Here is a 20,530-nt window from a genome sequence, read left to right on the forward strand (position 1 = left end):
AAGTTAACGGACATTGCATTATTGATGGGAGACCAAAATGCCACCACCCCTTCACTGAGTTCTCCTAGAATTGTTGATTCAGTTCAAAGGTTAGCTGTATTTAGATCCATCACTATTAACACTGGCATCCAATGCAGTAGATTAATAATTTTTGAATGGCTTAATTGGTCAGAAGAAATAGATGGTAACACACCTGTAACATTAATTTACATATAGACATCCTATTAAGATTAATACAACTTTGGTATGGTGGAATGGGCCTTTGGAAATGCTATCTGTGCTGTAAACATAGTGTAGAGAGTGGGCCAATAACGCGAACTCATTAAAATATACCTATACATAAGTACCTTGTATGTAAAAGGTGGGTGGGGATGTTGCCGAAATTAATAATTTCATTTCATAACATTCTGAGGAAACTGATGGTTTATCATAGGGCTTCTCAAACTCGGTCCAGGGGACCCCCTGTGTCTGCTGGTTTTCATTCCAACCGAGCTCTCAATTACTAACTAGACCCTTAATCGAACTGATAATGTGCTTAGTCAGACATTTTTACTTGTTTTCAGCTCTTGAACAGTTGCATATTTCAAGTTAGCGATAACATTTGATAAGTAAGTTGAACTGCAACTGTTGAAGCGCTGAAAACAAGACAAAAGGTCTAATGAAACAAATTATTAGTTCATTTAAGGGTCTAGTTAAGTAATTGAGAGCTCAGTTGGAATCAAAACCAGCAGACACAGGGGGTCCCCAGGACCCAGTTTGAGAAGCCCTAGTTTATCACATACTGTATAGTACCTTAGGGATGACACAACATCTGTAGGGAATACAACTTTCAAATATGATTACCAAAAAAACAAAACAAAAACAAAAACAACAGTAATGCAAGTATATTGGGCTATGCTTTCTGCTTATTTATAAAACATAATAGAAAACAACATTCTGCTGTAAAGAATAAGGAGAAATCTGAAAATACATTAAATGTTATGCAAAATTATATAAACAATCACTGCCCCACCCCAATTGTAAAATTGTATCCCAGTTGGTGTTATTCTCAGCAAACAAAAAAAAAAAAAACCTCACCTCCATATTTCTAGATTCCTCTTAATGTAATACTATATATCCTTTGATCTAAATGGCTGAGAAGAAATTCCCATGTTCGCCTGAAGGTGGGGTATTGTCTCTGTTTCCCAGGATTGACCAACCCTTATTTTTTTTGTCTAGAAGCGTCTCTCTTTTCCCCTTAATAACACGTGTGCAAAAATCACCTTGAACAAATACTGGACCTTTAAATCTACACAATGTTTACACGTGAAACATAGTTGATACTGCTTAGACAAATATACACATCCGTGTTTTTAGATGGGTCCTACGTTATAGTTGATCATGAAAGGGTAGCATTTCATTATTATTTCGTTAAACTCAGATCGATGGACAGATCAGTGTTCAGGCCTCAAATGTTGGTCTTGTAATATTTACATATGTCACTATTTGTGCATTTAAAAATAAAATACTGAATTAGCAAATGAAGTGTACTATGCATTGAGTTTTTGAGTCAGTGATGTTTCCAATCTGTGGTGCTCGATGTTGGTAGCTGGGTAACTAACAAATGATTTGATCATTCTTTTATGGAACGTAATTAACAGGGAAGCGAAATAAAATCACTACAATAATTGCAAAATATATTAATGTTATATTACATGTGCAGTTACTGTTTGTAAAAATGAAATAAAATAGGGATATTATAAACAATGTAAATATGTATCACATACTGTACTCTTACACAGAATATGCACCTTCACACTACATCGTACAGTACTAGGGCAGTGAAGGGTGTATAAAAATGTTTTCTGAAACCACCAACAGAGGGCAGTAGGGTGTAATGATGACTGTAGGTGGATCCAGTGTAGTGACCGACATAAAGTAAGCAAAACGGATAAGAAAGCAATAATGGTGACTTTAAAAGTATTAAGTCATTTTTTTTATTATTAATGTTGCTGAGGAAGGAAAATGTGTTGGATGTTCAAAATCCATAGTATTCAATTTTCTTGAAATGCTAAAATAAATAAATAAAAATAATAAATCACATCTTCCTCTCAGAAATAACAGAAACATGAAAAGTAGAAACCTGAAATGACCATTACCTATGATCACTAGAAAATGGTTCCTATCCCATGACTTTGCGTGGAACAGCATGCTAGTCTCGTACGATCACCCATATTGCGTTAAAAAAAAAAAAAAAAAAAAAAAAAAATATATATATATATATATATATATATATATATATATATATATATATATATATATATATATATATATAATATATATTCTTCAACTCAGGAAATCGTGAACACATTAGTGTTTGGGACACAAAACCTAGTTTTGAGATCAATGGCAGAATGTAGCTTTTATGAGGTCAAACAAATCAAGCTATACGTATAACGTAAATACTTTAAATGGCTTCTTACTGCATCATACTGTTTATATTTCAACAACACCAACCTGCGCGGGTGTGAAAGGAGTAACGAGTGAAGCCTATGCAATCACAAGCAGGAGTCCACAACAATCTAAAACTGTTTAACGAATATCAAAATGCATTTAATTCATAAAACAAACTCTGAAGCTTTGTGAATATGATCACTTTCTCAATAAACTTGGTATTGACATTATATTTTTTGACAATATCAGATTCTAGGGATACATGAGAGTGCCTATATCTGTAATATCACAAATTGTCATGAAACTTTGCATTAACATTATTTAGCATTTATTATGGACTGTGCATATTGTTGATAGATGCCAGTCATCAACTTTTTATTTACGGTGATAGCCCTAATTTAGCTTTTTACAAAAGCCATTCTCTTAGAAAATTGTTTGCATTGCAGCTTGCTCTATTATTTTCAAAACCAAATTATCAACAAACAGATATATTTTAAACAGGTAATAAAAGCTGTCGTTATCTGGGTTAATATTCTATGAATTGAATTTGATATAGAGTGTTTATTTTCCAGAAATTTTTAAATGGTGCTATTTTCTGTCTAGTTGGCATTTGGAGTCGCTACAAAACTTACCTTGTGATTACAAATGCGTGTTTTACAGAAAACTGCTTCTCATGGGTAGTTTGATAAGAAACATGTTTAAGTGCTGCATTTGTCTGTCCTTGCTTAGCCTGTTTTTATTGGTGGTCTGTGTGGCGTTGGAATTTACCTCATCCTTGTGGTTGGTGAACGTAGTCCTCAATCACAATCTCTGTTGGCAGGTTTGGCTGAGAGGAAGTGTTTCTGGTACAAGTTTCCTGGATAAGAGATTCAGAGCACGAATAGCACAGTAGCCTGGAGGGAGCATAAAAAGGATAGAAAAAAATAGACAATTGTTTGGGTTTGGGGAGGATTTTCATAACTTTTTTCTTGGGTGCACTGGTTTCTTACATCGCCGTACCAAAAATCACACACACATTTATTACAGAAAAACAATCGGTATTTGTGAAACTAGTGTTTGTGTTCCTGAATTTTCCCTTTTGGCTTTATTTATGGCTACGAATTTTGAACCATCTATCTATGGACTTTCTGAAGATGAAGTAAGTGTATCTTAATTATTTATTACATGTTGTTTTCTACTGTATTTGCTTATTCGTACCAAACGACAGTTTATCTTATACCTGGAGCTACCTGTCGTGGTTCTTACCTGAGCTGTCATGAGGTGCTTGTTGAAGTTGTTCGCGTTATTGGGGAAGCCTCGGGGTTGTGTAACCGTAATCTGTTTTTAATTCGGTATCACATTTAAGTTTATTTGTCCAAGTTGAATAATAATGGCATTACAACCTAACTGTCAAACGAAACATTGGTATTTGTCGTATATAATATGCCAATATCATAGTCAAAGTGTTCGATCGTGCTCACATTAATACTAGGCTACTGTACATAAGAAGGTGTGTGTTACACACCTAACTTTTGTCTTGATCAGATTTTGTTATTGTTTTTTCAGCTCCTCAAAAACATGTACTGTACAGGTTTGAAACAGGACAACGATCAAGTGCAGCACCATATTTAACTCTGAATGTATTTGTTGTGACATGCTGCCAAAGTCTCGTAATTATTATATTTCACAGAATCTAGGTGCGTCTGAACTTGTGGTGTTGCCAAACTATTTGAGTCAGTGTGACATTTTTACACTAGTGTGGAGAAATTTGATTTATTGATTTTGCTCTTAAGGCACCCATACCTATCTACAATTTACTGTATAAACGGAACCATTGCAACCTAGATTTGTCTTCACAAATTACGCTGTTTGTCAGTTTTTGGTTGATTTGATTGCTGTTCAACATTAGTAAAACAACTAGAATATTTTGTTTTCTGATCTTTATAAACCAGATAATTATAAAATCACATTGTGGAAATCAAGGCGGGTTTGTTATTAAAGAACGTCCCAAGAGACTGTCAACCATTTCCAGACTCTCTTTTGCTATTGGTGCCCCGTAAAGTCAGATGTACGATCATTTAGCAGCGTAAGACAATGTTACTATTTTCAAAATGTAAACATTGTTTGCCTGTGTATATTTGACTACAAAACGGAATATTTCAATATTTTAAAAGCCTGCCATGCATTATTTCTGAGGACTGCTCAGTTTGGTGTGACAATAGCATGACCAGACATGGTTATTATTCCTTTGTACAACAACGCGTCCCCTGTGTACTGAACAATTGCCTACATCAGCAAGATTGTCCTTTTTGTATTACGAAACAGTGGTCTAAACTTCAATAAAAACAGTTAGTGGAAATAGGTGTATATATTGTTTTTATTATGTACGCTATTCTTTTCATTACCACTATATTTTTAGTTTGCGTAAAAATAATGCATTTTAAATGTAGTCTATTTAATGGGGACTTTGTATATGTGTGTATCGGTAATTTATGGGAATAATTTGTGGCCTACTAGCGCTGAAACAAATGATACTGTATAACTGCATGGGTATATGTAATCCCCTAATCAATGACGAGATGAAAAAGATACAGATTAGCTCATGTACGTGCAGATTTTAAATAGATTACATTTGTTGTACTTTATTGCACACATTGTGACTGTTGTGCCATACTATTAACCGGATAGCAGTCAACATGTATTGTGTCTATTGCTATGCTATACTATACTATTGATTGGTTTACGTATCATCATGTTCTCTGGTAGAACATAGTTGTTACATTCAAGGCTGAATATATTATGGGGTATTGTGCCCCTTCCCCTTGTAGTGTTTTTTTTTTGTTACGCTCTGAATTCCAAAGTACAGTGCAATGCTATCAACAACGCCTACATACAGTTACACTGAACAGTACGATTAACACTTGTTTAATCATCAATGCGATTTACTAATATCTGCTACAAACGAAGCAGTACTGTATATGTCAAAGTAGCTCTTCCATTCTGTTTGCAGGCTATCGTTCCATAAATAAAAAAAAAAGCAATTTGCCACATTTTAGGCCTGCTTTATAGTCACGTGTGAACGCGCAAAGGCGCCTTAAACCTCAAATGTGAATGGGGTTGCAGAAAGATGCGCCAGGCTGAGGTGGCTGTAAGCATCGCTACCACTGCCCCAAGCTTTGTGTCATCTGGAAATATGACAAGCTTTCTAATTACCCCCCATTCTAAGTCGATGATGTAGCTATGCAGATAAGAACCATAAGTGGTTGAAGGACTGAGTCCTGTGGCACTCCACTGAGTACATGCCTGAGTTAGAGGCTTCCCCTCTTACAAGTGTTCTCTGCTTCCTGTGTTTTTAAGCAGTTTTGTATCCACTTGCATGTACTACCTTGTGTGCCCACAGGATTGTGTTTAATGTCAAAAGCAATGTTAGGTTAAGTTTATTTTGTGTATCAGATCTCATTTTGTTTTGTGTTTTCACCAGCGCAAGCACGTCCTTGTATTCTCTCCTTTTTTAATAATTTTTAATATATTTGCTGTGCTGTTGTTGTTTTTGTTTGCTCTCCAGATAGTAGTATTTAGTAATTAAGATAAGCAGCGTGGTGTGATTTATGTTTTTGTTGTATCAACTTGCATGTCATGCCTTACAAAAATGTTGCCATAATTTGTGGGGATTTTCTTCGTGTGTCGTTGCAGAAAAAAATGTAGTTTTTTTTTTTATTTTGTGTTGTTGCATGCAGTTTTTTTTTTTGCACTTCAGGGCCCCATTGCAATGTTATAGTCTTAAAGGACACTGAAACAAACAATCATCATTCTTTAGAAAGTTCCTAATTGATTAAACTCCCACGCAGTATTCACAAATATTGATCCTCTTCAGCCCGAACTTTCAGTGACGTCAAGTGAGTGGATTTTACTAGAGACTACTGCTTACTCATTGAAAACAGCAATGTTTAACTTTTGAAGAACTGAATAATAAAAAATATATATATACACACAGTTCTGTGCAAAAGTTTTATGCAGGTGTGAAAAAATGCTGTAAAGTAAGAATGCTTTCAAAAATAGACATGTTAATAGTTTATATTTATCAATTAACAGAATGCAAAATGAGTGAACAGAAGAAAATTCTACATCATGTCAATATTTGGTATGACCACCCTTTGCCTTCAAAACAGCATCAATTCTTCTAGGTACACTTGCACCCAGTTTTTGAAGGAACTCTGCAGGTAGGTTGGCCCAAACATCTTGAAGAACTAACCACAGTTCTTCTGTGGATTTAGGCAGCCTCAGTTGCTTCTCTGTCTTCATGTAATCGATGATGTTGAGATCAGGGCTCTGTGGGGGCCATACCATCACCTCCAGGACTCCTTGTTCTTCTTTACGCTGAAGATAGTTCTTAATGACTTCCGCTGTATGTTTGGGGTTATTGTCATGCTGCAGAATAAATTTGGGGCCAATCAGATGCCTCCCTGATGGTATTGCATGATGGATAAGTATCTGCCTGTACTTCTCAGCATTGAGGAGACCATTACTTCTGACCAAATCCCCAACTCCATTTGCAGAAATGCAGCCCCAAACTTGCTAGGAACCTCCACCATGCTTCACTGTTGCCTGCAGACGTTCATTCGTGTACCGCTCTCCAGTCCTTCGGTGAACAAACTGCCTTCTGCTACAGCCAGATATTTCAAATTTTGACTCATCAGTCCAGAGCACCTGCTGCCATTTTTCTGCACCCCAGTTCCTGTGTTTTTGTGAATAGTTGAGTCGCTTGGCCTTATTTCCACATCGGAGGTATGGCTTTTTGGCCGCAAGTCTTCCATGAAGGCCACTTCTGACCAGACTTCTCCGGACAGTAGATGGGTGTACCAGGGTCCCACTGTTTTCTGCCAATTCTGAGCTGATGGCATTGCTGGACATCTTCCGATTGCGAAGCGAAGTAAGCATGGTGTGCCTTCTGCAGTAAGTTTCCTTGGCCAACCACTGCGTCTACGGTCCTCAACGTTGCTGTTTCTTTGTGCTTCTTCAAAAGAGCTTGGACAACACATCTGGAAACCCCTGTCTGCCTTGAAATTTCTGCCTGGGAGAGACCTTGCTGATGCAGTATAACTACCTTGTGTCTTGTTGCTGTGCTCAGTCTTGCCATGGTGTATGACTTTTGACAGTAAACCTTGTTAGCTGAGTTTGTCTGTTCCTAACCCAGTTTTATTCCTCCTACACAGCTGTTTCTGTTTCAGTTAATGATTGTGTTTCAACCTACATATTGAATTGATGATCATTAGCACCTGTTTGGTATAATTGTTTAATCATTCACCTGACTATATGCCTACAAAATCCCTGACTTTGTACAAGTGTATCTAGAAGAATTGATGCTGTTTTGAAGGCAAAGGGTGGTCACACCAAGTATGGATTTGATTTAAATTTTTCTTCTGTTCACTCACTTTGCATTTAGTTAATTGATAAATATAATATATTAACATGTCTATTTTTGAAAGCATTCTTACTTTACCGCATTTTTTCACACCTGCCTAAAACTTTTGCACAGTAATGTGTGTGTGTGTGTGTGTGTGTGTGTGTCTATATATATACAAAATTGTTGCGTAGCGCACAGTTCTGAAACAATTTTTTTTCTATCTTGTTTTGCCTGATGAGCCTCTGTATTGTCACTGCATCTCAATACTGTATGTCATTTTTTTTTGCCAGACACAAAGTATATCACGCACAATTGAAAATTACGGAAATGCAGTATGTGCACAAGAAAAGCAAGGCAAATTGAAAATCTACACTTAAGCACTGCTGTGCTTGTTTTCTTCTTTTTTTATTTATTGTTATTAATGACATTGGATAATAACAGTACTTGTTTACTTAAATCTGATTTGTAATCAAATATTTCATAATAACTGAGATAACACAGTGCATGAATATAGCTGAAAACAAGTGCTGAATGGTTGTTGAAGAGATGCATTGGGTAAAGGCAGTGAAAACGAATGCTTTCTTTTCAGTTTATTGGAATCTGTAGGTAAGGCTTGTTATATTTAAACATATCTGTGATGTCACCCTTTTTTATTGATTAATTCTAGGAATCTTCAAACTAAAAGTGGCTTTGTGGCTTTGAAGAAAATGGGAGTGAGGGGCAGATAAATTGTTCAGAAAGGAGACATCCTTCAAAGATTATTTTGACAAAGTCTTTATTGTTTTTGACAGAGGACCAAGATATACTTTTTGGCCTGTGGTCCATTGAGCACTAGAGCTGCCTGAGATAAATAATTATTTCTTGATGACGGTATTGCCAGTGAGCAGGACAAGTGGCATGTTCCCACGCCCCATGTACTGGCTGATTGTGATGTAATGGTGATTTGAGTAATGACCATCATGCCAGTGGCAGGACAAGTGTCACTGTGGGCCACCTTTCCCCAAAAGGACAAGGTCACCTCCTGGTCTGTGACCGCCTAATGAGATTGTGTCCAACATATCATGTCAGCGGAGATGAGTGGCGCCAAGCCAGCTACCCCCAAAATAATAAAACACAAGAGCTCTATGCTACTATAATTGCATGCTCACAGTTAGCTATTAGTGATGATAAGATGGAGGTTGGTACTTCACCCTCCTCACCTTGCAGAATTAAACGGCTCAGCACTCGGGTAAGAAAAAAAATCTAAAAATACTCAGCCACATTCATTTTTTGGAGCTAACGCACAGAAGGTTACACACATATTACTCAGGCACTATAAAAGCCACCTACCTGTGGGTCATTGCTTGTTTAAAAGACAGACTCTGGGCTTTCCAAAGTATTCAATGTGTGCATGCGGTAGTCCTAACTGGAACTACGACTGCCTGAAGTTAAGGCTCTCATCATGTGACAGAGTTCATAGCTTAGCTTAGGTTTTGTTTTGAGTGTATTGCTCTTGTATTGTCATTGTAGCAGCTAGACTAAAAGGGGTGGTATCGTTGGACAGCTTAGACGCATGCAAAAACGTCACGTCGGGCAATGGCAAAAGCAGTGGAGAGTGCTCTGTCTCACAGTGATGAACAGCTGGTCTCCTGAAAGCAGCTTATTTTAAAGCAACACCATTGTGAATGGTGATGCAGTAAAGTACGTGTAGTTTTTTATATGCAAAAGTGCCTTTTTTTTGCCACCCCCCCATTGGCTGCAGCATAGGGGGGAAATCCCCCCCCGCACACAAAAAAGAAATTCAAAATTCTTCAAAAAAGAAGCCCTTGCGTGTGTGTGTCATATATATATATATATATATATATATATATATATATATATATATATATATATATATATGGAGAGAGAGAGAGAATTTTTTTAGATACATAATGCTTTTTGTGCTGCTGAAGTATTTGAATTCATTTTTCCCTATGTACAGTTCGTACGCCCCAGAAGACATGGAATGAATAGTTTGATGAAGGTCATAGAAACAGCATTTCCGGAGATGCAGATCGGGGTCTGGAGTCCAGATATCCAGAAGCGTGTGGAGGGAAACAGAATTAGTGCGAGCCATGAACATGGTTTCTCCTTCCCTTAATTTACCGGTTTTAATGTTTAAGATTGATAACTCCCCATGGACTGCAATATGACCTCCTGATTGGAGTTTAAAGTCTTCTATGCGGAGCTCTGATACTGATCAGGGAACTGGTTTCGATGGAGATTGCCAGGCCGAAAAACCCAGAGTGGCGGAGATGAACACTGTTTCTTTGTGATGGGTGGTTCGGAGGACGGAGGTTGGACAGATCCTGAATGTCCCACAGTGACATTTATCCAAGGAAGTGGTTAATGAAACATTAATTTTGAGTAGCGAGGTCATATGACATCCTATCAGTTGTGCACATCATAGGGAGACATAATTGCATTAATTAACAACGCCATTGATTCTAAGTAGAATTTGAGTTGTCGACATGACTGAACGTAATTGTGCTATTTAACAAAGTGATATTGTAATCTGATGAGTATATCATATAAAAAAAAAAGTAATTATATTGAGTAAAGCGAAAGTAGTATTCTACAATAAGAATTTCAGTTTGGAGTCTGATACAGATGCCATTCCTTATTGACACAGTAGATAGATTATCCTGGATCTAGCACAACTTCAAGGGGGATGAAGTTTGGTTGCTGAAGTGGCCGCGCCGATCCGAAAGAATGTTCAGAGTAGTTAAACCAGGAGGAAATCTGGCGCATAGGAGTGGTTGCATAATCAATTCCTGGAACTGACTGATCCCTCTGTGGTGAGGAAGAGGTTCGGATGCGCTGGCGTCGGGCACGTTGACAGGTAGCTGGAAAGAGCAGAGAAAGAACAAACAATGTAATTGATAAATGTAAGGAATCTGTAATGTTGTAAGGAATACGTGACCGCAGGATGAAGATGGTGGTCTCTGATGGTGGTCTCTTCAGAAGAGGGCAAAAAACCTGGGCCAGGAAGGTAACCTGGGCCAGGAAGGTAACCTTGGCACACCAGAGGAATCTGTAGCACGTAGAGGCGAATATTACCCTCAGGAGGCATCTTTGCATGGGGTGAAGCTGCCGAAGCTAAGAATGATGATGAGGAACTCCAGGACTTCTTTAATTGTGGGCAGCCCTGGGGATGGACGACCAGGAGTGATTGCTGGATGCCTTGTAGCAGTGCTTGAATCTGTGGGAAGGAGGGCAGAGGGGAAAAAAGAACTCTGAGTAGACGAAGGGATGTTGTAATCTTTGGATAAAAAGGGGGATCCTGAAGATTGAGCATGGTACTGGTAGAGCATGATTGAACTGTACCGATTATTGTAACGTTATAATGGTGGTTATGAGCAATGAGAAGGTGGGTGTTTAGAGAAGCAGGCGTCGGGACAAAATGAGTGTCGCTAGGATGACTGTGTATGATGAACGCACTGTTTGTTTGCTTGATGGCATTGTTTGACATTAACTTTGCTGTTCTGATAATATAATGTCTCGTGATCAGGGAAGAGACAATGAGATGGTTGACATTCAGAGAAAGCGGCGCCCGGAACGAGAATGAGTACCACTGCAACGCTGGATGCATGACAAAACACGCTGCTTATTTGTTTGATGGTAAGCGCCACGACAACTTGCTGCTTCGATGACGTCTGAACAGATCGGGGAAAACAGTTGACATTTAGAGAAAACGGCATCTGGACGAAAACATGTGTCACTGTAATAGCTGCATGTATAATGAATGCGCTGTTAGTTTGCGTGATGGTACTGCCCACTGAAACCTGATTTAGCCGGAGAACTAGAGAATTTCACTTGACAAGGGAGAACTCTAGCGGCAGAAACCAGCAACTGCTCAGAGAAGGACTGCTCGACTTGCAACAGTGAGCTTGATCTGTGACAGTGAGCTTGCAGCAGATTGCATAGGCAGCATTACAAGATAGAACGAGATGACATGAGCGCGAAAAATTGTCAGCTGCAGAGCCGAGTGAGTGTGGTGAAAGCAATGGTCATCAATCCCATGGATCAATGTGCATATCGCTATAGGCACCACTCAGCGGAGTGAGTAACAAGCCTTGCCACTCCGTAAGTAGTATAGACAGAATGAGCAGTCGTGGATGTAAGGGATATGGCAGTAGTGAATATTTTAGTATTAATGAAGTGCTACCAATTTTGGAGCCTAAACGGGTCAGCAGGGCTGAGATTGTACAAACAAGTGAACAACAAAACAGAGCAGGCAGAATAGGACAATTTATGCCATGATTTCAGTGTGCGTATCACTATAGCCACCATTACTGGAGCACAATGGGAGGGATAAACATACAAAAAAAGACCTCTGTGGCTCCTGCTGCTTTATTGGAACTAGAGCGGCTGGATTGATGGTCACTAGTCTACCGGAGCTGTTGATGAAGTAATGCAGTAGAATGGAAACTCTGATGCTTGAAATGGATGTTGTGCCTTGTAGAATTGGAATGATCGAATTTGTGATGCTAAGGTAAAGAGACACGCTGGATATGAGACCAAACAAAGAAACGACACAGAGACATGGGCAAAGGGCTCTTTATAGGAACTTTCTGATTATGTATGTGATTAGAGGCGGATCCTGATTTTGAAAAACATAACATAGTTTCCATTGATTTACAAATCCATTGTGTATTCATCAATAGAAAAGCAAATACCTTTTTATTACACAATGATCATTTCAGCAATAAGTGAGTTCTAGTATTATACATTTGAAATGTAACACAGAAAAGGGCTTGCGATTTCATTTAAGCATTTCATATAGTGCTTTTTTTGGGGGGGGGGGGGGTGTCAATTGTATTTTACCCTATTTTCTCCTCAGTTTGAAATGCCCAATTTGTGCGCCTGGCTCACCGCTGCACCCCTGTGCTGACTCGGGAGAGATGAAGACGAGCACACGTGTCCTCTGAAACGTGTTCCGACGGCCGTCCACTTTTTTTTCACTCTGCAGCCCCGCCATGCAGCTACCTCAGAGCTACAGCTTAGGAGGACCACACACATCTGGGCCGTATGCAGACGCCTGGCCAGTCTACAGGGGTCGAAGTTGCGTTGTGAGCCGAGGACACCCTGGCTGACCTAAGCCATTACAGGCAGCATTTGACCAATTGTGCGTTGCTAATTGGGAACTCCAGTCCACAACTGGCAGTGGAATAGCCTGGACTTGAACCGGCGACCTCCAGGCTATAGGGCTCATTCTGCACTCCACGCGGAGTGCATTTACTGGATGTGAAAATAAAAATAAGAAAGAAAAATAAGAAGATAAGAAAATCAAAACAAGCGAAAAGTCTACTTTGACACAAATGAAAACAAAGAACTTTTGATGAAGGCGATATATATTTCTGTGGTAGTTTATTTACATTTTGCCTTGCTTCTTCAATTTTATAGGGCGCTACAGTATGGGCAAACAATAAATACAAATTAATCACTTCAGCACTGAGTCACTCTTTTGATGCCACTCGTTCATGTGTTTTTTGAGCTAATTATCACAGAGACAATGGATTGAATTCCAAGGCAGAGCGCTTGTTTCTGTACTGTAAGTTTACTTTATAATGTTATAAATGGTGTAAAGGTTGCTGTTTCAAACTTGGCACAAACGGCTCAGATAAAAGCAAGCTGAATAATACGTTCAGGAAATGCAAGCTATAGAGCTGCTTTGTAAATACTTTTAACGCTTGGATAGCAGCAAACTGCGTGAATTATAAAAATATTGCATTCATTGTCCAATGTTATAGCAGTAATACCACAAGGGGATGTGTTGGAACATTTTATAATATATATATATATATATAAGTTCTGGTTAAATTTCTGATGAAACTAGGGATTCAATCTTTTAGTCTCCTAAATTCTGATTAGAACCTGGGAAGCTGATTGTATCCTGGCTTTTGTCTTTAGAACAAAAGACTGACCAACAGGACAATGTTGTAAAAACAAGTCCTTTGATGTCCAGCCCTGAAAGATGTTTGCTTTTTGGGGAGACCACTGTTTTGTATCAGAGCTACAAACATACCTATTGATAAGCATCTTCCCAGATAGTAAACTAGATATAAACATGTTGGTTTATGTGTCATAAAAACTAGACCCTTTAGGGAAAAAGAGTATAATAATCCAAGTAATGTACTATTTGTTGACTTGTGTCTTTTCTGTGCTTGGAGGGACATAGTTCCTAATTTTCTCTGTTGTAACTTTGCAACCAAGACTTTGACTGACTATTTTTACTCACAAATGAATGAAGAAATTTGCAACTTCTTCATTTTAAATTACAACATTGCAACCAGATGTTTTAAGCATTATGCTTCCTCAGGCTGTTCTGTTGTGCTTGTAATGGCTTCCATTCAATGTCAAATTGGTCTGCATTCATTGAAAATATAATAAAATGATATCTACTTCATAGTGCTGCAGTATGCTTCCACGCTCTAGTAATGAAATCAGGAATGAATCTGCAGCCCCCAAATATTAAGAAGTGCTATCAGCATCTTAATGAAAGCTCTCCACTGTGTGATATCTGTTCTAGGACAAGTCTTCTATTGTTCCAGTATGTGTATTAAAGCAGGAACAAAATGCACTTCTTTCTGATGGATACACAAAGCTGACATGTACAGTATACCATTTTCAAAATTCATTAAAGTTAGATTAGGAGCAACGGAGCTATGATTTATTTATTTATTTATTAATTAATTAATCAAAGTCTCCCTTGGGACCCTGAGACTTATTGGCAAGCAGGTGTGCTTGCACAAGGGAAATGCATGTTCAAATTGTGCCATTTAACTTATACTTTCTCAATTGTCAGCATTTATGATAAGATATATAATTTATCTTCCCCTCTATTCCATTTTTTTACATTTAGCAAAAATGACAAGTTTGAAACAGATCAGTCATATACATTTGTGATTTATGTACTATAAAATGGGCCTAATAAAATGACATTAAATTTCCAATTTAAACACGCCTCATTTTGAGGGTGTGGAAGAACTTGCAGGAAACCTGAATGTTTCTTTATGTGCTTTGGGAGCGCTTTTTTGGAAGAATTGCTTAATTGCTCATTTATGATTGAATGGCTCTTCTACAGTACTACTGTATGCGTTTTGCTTTTCAACAAGGAGAAGAACAAGAATAAATTATTGCTTATTTCCATTAAATCTACCAGGGCTAATAAATTTATTTACATGCTTCATTTTTAAAAAAATCCTAAACTGCTAGTTTCACCAGAATTGGTGCTAATCTGGGTCTACGAAACCAGCCATTTATGTCTGTTTATATCACTAAAGTGACCCTCCCGGGTGTGCTTTGTGTTTTTTTAATTTATTTTAAAGACCAACGTGGTCCTATACTTAGACTGGTAGCTGTATCACGCATTTATTTATAATTTTAACAAGTGTGGACTAATTTGCAGAGACAATAATGGGGACCTTTATTAGTAACCACACAATCCATGTGTCCTTAATTTGAACTGTTTACATCAAGTGCATTATGCCAGGCATGTTCAGTCTCTAATGTCAAATCAGCAGTCAGGTTTCAAAACATCAGAGAAGTAAAGAAAAGGCGATTGGTGAATGTTGATTGCATAGCAGCAGACCTGACCATATTAATAGAGTTTATGGGACTGGAGAGCGCACTGATCCTGCAAGCAGGCAGCTTGGCTGTCTACCTGCAGTTTTATGCTTCACACTCATACTTATTGGTGGACATTAATTATCTGCTCTGTAAACTTTTTTTTAAAAGTATATACCTGCATTTTTAGTTGCCATGTACTCAATTCAGATGTCTTACAGATTTGTAATTATACTGTGACTATCAGTCACTGATAATGGCCCAGGTATTTGAAAGGTTTGTTCACCGCGCAGTGGGTTATGCGCATCGCAAATGGCCATTATGCGCAAAATGTGCCATATTCCGCTGTGCACAAATATAATGTATGCATAGTGCAATTTGGCGGGAGTGACCGACAGTTTGCGAGGTCCTGCCATGTTCGAAATTGTGTGGCAAGCACAAAACCAGTTTTGTGAGGCACAAAATAACGCTTTTAAAAAGCAAGCCTTAACTCTGCTCACATCACTTCAACACTCACTCATCGAATCGCTGAAGTGAAATTCAGGTGCTTTCCGAGGTTCTACAACAATGGAAAACGCCAAGCGATCATACAAGGTTCCCTCCACATCTATATAATGATTATATTCAAAAGAACGATTGTGATAGCAGCATCACTAGTGTTAATACATGTTTAAAAAATAAACAGGGAAGATGCAATCATGATCAGACCGAAAGAAAACTAATCACTTTACCGAGCACGTTTTCTATGTGCTGAAACAATAACTCCCAAAACAGAATCTGTATGTAACATAGACTGAGCCGGCAGATAATAAACAACTACCTGTATAATGCAGGAACGCTTTACTTTAATAGAAGCATGCATATATAGATGTATGTCAGCCCTAGATGATCAAGCAGCAGTTTTCACCTCCATACTTTGCATTCACATAGATTTCAATATCAAAGACACTGCTTAGTGGTAGGCTACACTACTGTATTGGTAAATAAATAAGCGTTTTGAGTATAAAGTTGTTGTTAATGTGTGTGTGTATTGTCTTATAACAGATGCCATTATTCAGGGCAACTTACATTTCTTACAAAATAAAAAATTACAAAAATCAGATCAGTCCAGCTAGGGAGCAGTAGCGGTTTGATGAGCGGGATAGCGGCTAATAATAAAAAAAAAAACACACAAAAAAAAAAAAAAAAAAAATAATTGGATGGTACTGTAACATAAAACAAGAGTCAAAAAATGTAAATATATTAGAAAAGGTAACATACTCATATTTGTGTGAGACCTGTCAAAATTATGATTCCGTAGACTCTGTGATGGTCCTTTAAATATTTAGCTTATTAGCCATGCTAATGCCTGTGATAATGATAAACATTAGATACAAATGTATGCATGTGCGCAAATTTAATATGCTAAAGCACAAAGATATTTTAATTGCTCCAAAGACGAAATTTGTATGAAAATGGCTAAGTTTTGCGATAAGTGCGACAGGCTTGCAATGTGCAGAATGTTTCCATTACATGCGTTTAGCTAAGTGCACTATCCTTAGCAACATTGGCAAAGGGTGCAGTGCCCAGGGGCTCAATCTGTAAAATATCCCTGTAGTTGCATTCTCCAAAGATTCCCTTTCCTTTTCATGCCACTCACCCAGTAATTCCACACTCAGGTTTAGGACACAGCTGACTTTATTTTATTTTTGTAGAATTGTTATTTATTTCTCATTGATATCAGAAGCATACTTATGACACCCAGTATTTGCATTTAATGCTGACTATGCCACACAGGTGTGGTAGGAGCAGGGGGTGTGGTGAGTGGGGGGCAGTTAGAAGGGGCTTTCAGCAGGAGTATGAGTAAGGGATACACGTTTGCAGACTGCATCCACAGGCAGCGTTCTTGGCCGGCTCCATGCTGAGATTCCTGTCTTCGGGGCTTCTGACTAGAGTTGTGTTTTCAGCATCGTGGGTTTGTTTTACAGTCCACACTTCTGTAAATATGTTTATGCATAGTGTAAGGAGCACTGGTCGGAGCTACTCGGAACACCAGCTGACAGACTCTTTTCTGTAAAATAAAAAGTGGAGTTTGATGCTGCAGAGTTATTTTGTCCATCTCCATGTTGCCACTTATCCAGTTAGCGAGTAGCTACAATATATTTTTAGTTAAGTTATATGTTGAATAGCCTACACTATCCTGTGGTCCATTGTTTAATTTCTCCATTTAGTAGCTTATTTATAAGAACATAAGAAAGTTTACAAACGAGAGGAGGCCATTCAGCCTGTCTTGCTCATTTGGTTGTTAGTAGCTTATTGATCCCAGAATCTCATCAAGCAGCTTCTTGAAGGATCCCAGGCTGTCAGCTTCAACAACATTACTGGGGAGTTGGTTCCAGACCCTCACGATTATCTGTGTAAAAAAGTGCCTCCTATTTTCTGTTCTGAATGCCACTTTGTCTAATCTCCATTTGTGACCCCTGGTCTTTGTTTCTTTTTTTCAGGTCGAAAAAGTCCCTTGGGTCGACATTGTGAATACTTTTAGAATTTTGAATGCTTGAATTAGGTCGCCGTGTGGGAGTGGGCATGCAACTTCGGGGGTGCCAATGCTACCGATGTGTGCTGAGCTTTGATTCTGCATTCCATGTGGAGGTTATATTTGAATGTAGACTCGTCTGAGGAATATTATACTGTGTACCTATGATAGCTGCTTGGCAGGGTATTGTTAACAGTCCATTGTTGTGTAGTATTCCAGTTATGTATTTAATAAAAAATGAAAAACATAAATCCTAAATATAATACATATAATTCATGCTGTACTGTGATTGGTGGTGAGGGCTCTGTACGTCATTTTATCTGTATTTTTGTTCTCATTGGTACCTCTTGGAGGTTTGCAAGTCTTACAAGAATGCAAAAAAAAAAAAAAAAAAAAAAAAAAAAAATGTTCGCCATTACACAATTTGTCCCGCGTACCCCCTGGACATGTCTCACTGTTTGGGATCCTCTGTTTTAGTTAATACGGCTTGCTCATCACATGGATTCACTGTGTACTGTTAGGTTAGTGATGCTTTATAAAAGCCACAGTCCTCTGTGGTCACCTGCTATCACATGTTCTATAAACATTATTTCAGTAAATGTTGTAGCTGACTTTTGAGGTCAAACCTGAAATATGATCTTGTGCTATCTTTCTGTCTTACTGTTGAAATATTCCACTGTACAAGTGTCCCATTTCCTTAGCTAAAATACGTTACCTCTACAAAAAGCAAAGAAATCAGTAGTATTGAAACTACAGTTAATAAGTATTCCGTGTGGGCATATTCAGTATAGGGTTACTTTTTAATTAAACCATTTTCTTGGTTTATTATTGTAGTCTTGTCACATTGGTGTTCATACAGACGTGTTCTGAAGCATGTCATTAATGCAGACATGTTGTGTCATTAATTAAAGTTAGTGGGAACTTACACCACTCAGTTTCAACATGAATATGAACAGACACTTCAGAAAGTCTGTTACAAAACAATGTTGCAGCTCTCCTTTACTGCAATTACGCAGCAATCGTTCTGATGTTTATTCTTGTGATTGCTGGTGTTTCTCAATGCTATTTTATAATATTTTAGTTTGTGTGTGTCCTGTTTAGGGCTGGAAGAGTTTAAACAGTAAATGTAATCAAACATTATTTAACTGCCTGCAATTCAAATATTCAAGAGGCTGGTGGCTGAAGAGATTCGGTCCAGATGACCAGTATGATCAGTATGACCCGGCTGTATTGCCTGTCCTGTTATGTAAAAAATAAGAAAATAACCCACCACGTGATCAAATAATATATTAGTTGATTCCTGAATAAGGTAAGGGCATTTTATATCAGAAAACGTTGTGTGACAACTTTGGGAAAATTAATGTGAACTTGCTTGATGTAGTTAACTTCCAAATAGTACTCCTCCAACACATCGACAATATTTAGACGTGTCTAAACCTGTTAGGGAAACAAAAAAAAATGTATAGATTGCGTACACCTGTAGTGATTAAATAGTAAACTTAAAAGATAAAGTATGAGTTAAAATAAAGTTAGTAACAGTTAGTAAACAATAATCGTTTAACCAGCACATGCATATTCATTTAAATGTAGATTTACAACCTTAGTCCTGTTTGTCTCCTATCTCAGTTTCCACGTGGACCGATGCCTTTCACCCTAAAGAAGCTGCGCTCTGTCCACCTTCGGTTTGTCAAATATGCAAAGAACAAACTTAGCAATCTCATAAAAAGGTGAACATAATTGTTTCCTATATGTATCATAAGGATTTCATGTACTCGCACAAAAAAACCAAACAGAAAATCAGTCTTGTGTTAACATTTACATTCTGCTTTTATCTTGCTCTTTGTTTAAAGTCTATCTTTCTGTGCATCAGTCGCTCATTCCACTTATGTACGAAAAGGTGACCAACCTGATAAGCTTCTCTGAAAGCAGACTATTTGGGTGGCATATACAGCCCTTTTCATTAAACTCATATTGCACTCCAGGAAAAATTGTACCAGACCTTAAAATAGAGGGCACTGAAAAGCTATGTAAAACTGTGACCAGGTGAAATGGATTAATTGTATGCCAATTTAACCTGGCCACTTGTTTTCATGGGGACTGGTTAGAGCAGCCAGTTCAATCTGAGAAGTCTGTTTGGGTGTGCATTGCAACTACTGACTGAGTTTATAGGGCCAGAACTCAAGATTTGGAAGTTGTGTGTTTTGTTATTTTGTAAATAAAAGCTTTAAAAGTTTTTAAAGTTTCAATCTTTGAAAGTTGCCCAGCCTTGGCAGCCTATATCCTCTATAAACCAGTGAAAGCTAGCTGTGTTGCTCATTAGGTGTGCTTGTCCAGTTTTTTATTTTTTTTATTTTTATTTTTATTTTTATTTTTTTTTGTAGTACATCTATTTTTAGAAGCAAAATCTGCAAATAATATTGCATAAGTTAGACTAGAGTGAAAAGTGTGTTAATTGTCCACCAGGTGGTGAGGAAGTAAGGTAGGCACCTTCCTAAAGGCTTCCATTCTGCTTTCTGTCAATGCAAACATTTCACCCAACAACACAACAGTTCTGGTGGACAACAGCGACAGCTGGACAATAGTAGTGGAATTGAACTGATATTTTCAATAAA

At 37.9% G+C, this 20,530-nt stretch overlaps 1 protein-coding gene across 4 annotated transcripts in view; it reads left to right on the forward strand.

Annotated features, from left to right (window-relative positions):
• Nucleotides 1-3,288: 3,288 nt before the first annotated feature.
• Nucleotides 3,289-20,530, forward strand: part of LOC121304555 (E3 ubiquitin-protein ligase NEDD4-like) — a 155,473-nt gene continuing 138,231 nt past the window's right edge. For all 4 annotated transcript variants that reach the window (XM_041235839.1, XM_041235849.1, XM_041235854.1 and 1 more), the window contains exon 1: nt 3,289-3,571. In XM_041235839.1, coding sequence (XP_041091773.1) covers nt 3,524-3,571 — 48 coding nt within the window. In that variant the 5' untranslated portion in view covers nt 3,289-3,523. The remainder of the gene's footprint in view (nt 3,572-20,530) is intronic.

Source organism: Polyodon spathula, chromosome 2 (genome assembly GCF_017654505.1).
Source record: "Polyodon spathula isolate WHYD16114869_AA chromosome 2, ASM1765450v1, whole genome shotgun sequence".
Classification (NCBI taxonomy): Eukaryota; Metazoa; Chordata; class Actinopteri; order Acipenseriformes; family Polyodontidae; genus Polyodon; species Polyodon spathula.